This window comes from Buceros rhinoceros, unplaced genomic scaffold (assembly GCF_000710305.1).
Source record: "Buceros rhinoceros silvestris isolate BGI_N320 unplaced genomic scaffold, ASM71030v1 scaffold19240, whole genome shotgun sequence".
NCBI lineage: Eukaryota > Metazoa > Chordata > Aves > Bucerotiformes > Bucerotidae > Buceros > Buceros rhinoceros.
Genome location: NW_010391627.1, coordinates 434 through 2422, shown reverse-complemented (window position 1 = coordinate 2422; position 1989 = coordinate 434). Strand labels below are relative to the sequence as shown.

The 1989-nt window shown below is 51.0% G+C and overlaps 1 protein-coding gene across 1 annotated transcript in view; it reads left to right on the top strand.

Moving 5' to 3' along the window:
- Positions 1-249: 249 nt before the first annotated feature.
- The window catches only part of BCL11B (B-cell CLL/lymphoma 11B (zinc finger protein)), a gene marked incomplete at its 5' end in the record, with an annotated part of 2167 nt that continues 427 nt past the window's right edge, over positions 250-1989 (top strand). The window contains 2 exons of the mRNA XM_010142552.1: positions 250-1455; positions 1486-1987. Of these exons, the coding sequence (XP_010140854.1) occupies positions 250-1455; positions 1486-1987 (1708 nt within the window). The remainder of the gene's footprint in view (positions 1456-1485; positions 1988-1989) is intronic.

Below are 1989 nucleotides of genomic sequence, written 5' to 3'. Positions count from 1 at the left end.
AAGTTAGAGGATATAAACATATATAGCACCAATGCGTATGTGTGATATTTGTCATACATGTTAAGTGAATAAGTGTGGTGAGTAAATGCGCTGTTTGACAATTTATATCAGTCAATACATTGCAATTAAGTCCTCCTTTCAGAAATGCCAAGGAGGAAATGTGTTCGCAAAATAAAGCGCATGCCAACTGTATTTAAATGTTCTCTGCTGTATTATTTTTTGAGTGTTCTTTCTGTTTTTCTTTTATAGGTAAAGATGAGCCTTCAAGCTATATTTGCACAACATGCAAGCAGCCTTTTAATAGCGCTTGGTTCTTGCTTCAGCATGCCCAGAACACACATGGATTCCGCATCTACCTGGAAACAAGCCCTTCAAACAGTTCCCTTACTCCGCGCATCACCATCCCTCCTCCTCTCGGACCGGAGACTGTTGCACAGTCCCCGCTGATGAATTTCCTTGGAGACAACAACCCTTTCAATCTTTTGCGGATGACAGGACCCATCTTGCGTGAACATCCTGGCTTTGGTGAGGGTCGGCTCCCAAACACACCTCCGCTGTTCAGCCCACCGCCTCGTCATCATCTGGATCCACATCGCCTTAGTGCCGAAGAAATGGGGTTAGTTGCCCAGCATCCCAGTGCCTTTGACAGAGTTATGCGTTTAAACCCCATGGCAATTGAGTCCCCAGCGATGGATTTCTCTAGAAGGCTTCGAGAGCTGGCAGGAAACAGTTCCACCCCTCCGCCAGTCTCACCCAGTCGCACCAACCCTATGCATCGCCTGTTGAATCCTTTCCAGCCAAGTCCTAAATCACCTTTTTTGAGCACCCCACCACTGCCCCCCATGCCCCCCAGCAGCACTACACCTCCCCAGCCTCAGGCCAAGAGCAAATCCTGTGAATTTTGTGGGAAAACATTCAAGTTCCAGAGTAACCTTATCGTGCACCGGCGCAGTCACACAGGAGAAAAGCCCTACAAGTGTCAGCTCTGTGACCATGCTTGCTCCCAGGCCAGCAAGTTAAAACGCCACATGAAAACGCATATGCATAAAGCTGGCTCCATGACAGGCAGGTCAGATGATGGACTGTCCACCACTAGTTCCCCTGAGCCAGGCACAAGCGAGCTCACTGGAGAGGGACTGAAATCCAGTGAGGCAGATTTCAGGAACGAGAGTGATCCTTCCCTGGGCCATGACAATGAAGAAGAGGAAGAGGAGGAGGAGGAGGAGGAGGAGCTAGAGAATGAGAGCCGGCCGGAGTCAAGCTTCAGTATGGACTCGGAGCTGAGCCGTAACCGAGAAAATGGCTCCAAGTCGCTGCCGGATGAGAAATCCCTTGTCCTGGGAAAAGTCATCGAGAATGTAAGTTTAGGTGCCATCCAGCAATATAACGACATGCTAGCTGAAAAACAGAAGAGGAGTAGCTTCATGAAAAGGTCTTCTGACCAGCGAGACCTGTGTCCGCGAGACCTTTGTCAGAGAGATCCAGGTGATGAAGACTCAGTGGTAGGAGAGCTGGACCGCACTGAGGAAGGGACGGTCAATGGAAGAAATTTTGGCCCGGGTGAACCCTTCCCAAACTTGTTCCCCCGCAAGCCAACACCTATCACGAGCCCCAGTTTAAACAATTCCTCTAAAAGAATAAAGGTAGAGAAAGATTTGGACTTGCCACCAGCAACCATAATACCTTCCGAAAACGTTTACTCCCAGTGGCTGGTAGGGTACGCAGCATCGCGGCACTTCATGAAGGATCCGTTTCTCGGATTCACAGACTCCCGACAATCCCCCTTCGCGACCTCTTCTGAGCACTCGTCGGAGAATGGGAGCCTGCGTTTCTCCACCCCACCGGGGGACATGCTGGACGGGGGGCTCTCAGGGCGCAGCGGTACAGCGAGCGGAGGCAGCACCCCCCACATCAGTGGTCCTGGCCCCGGGAGACCCAGTTCAAAGGAAGGGCGCAGGAGCGATACATGTGAGTACTGTGGCAAGGTCT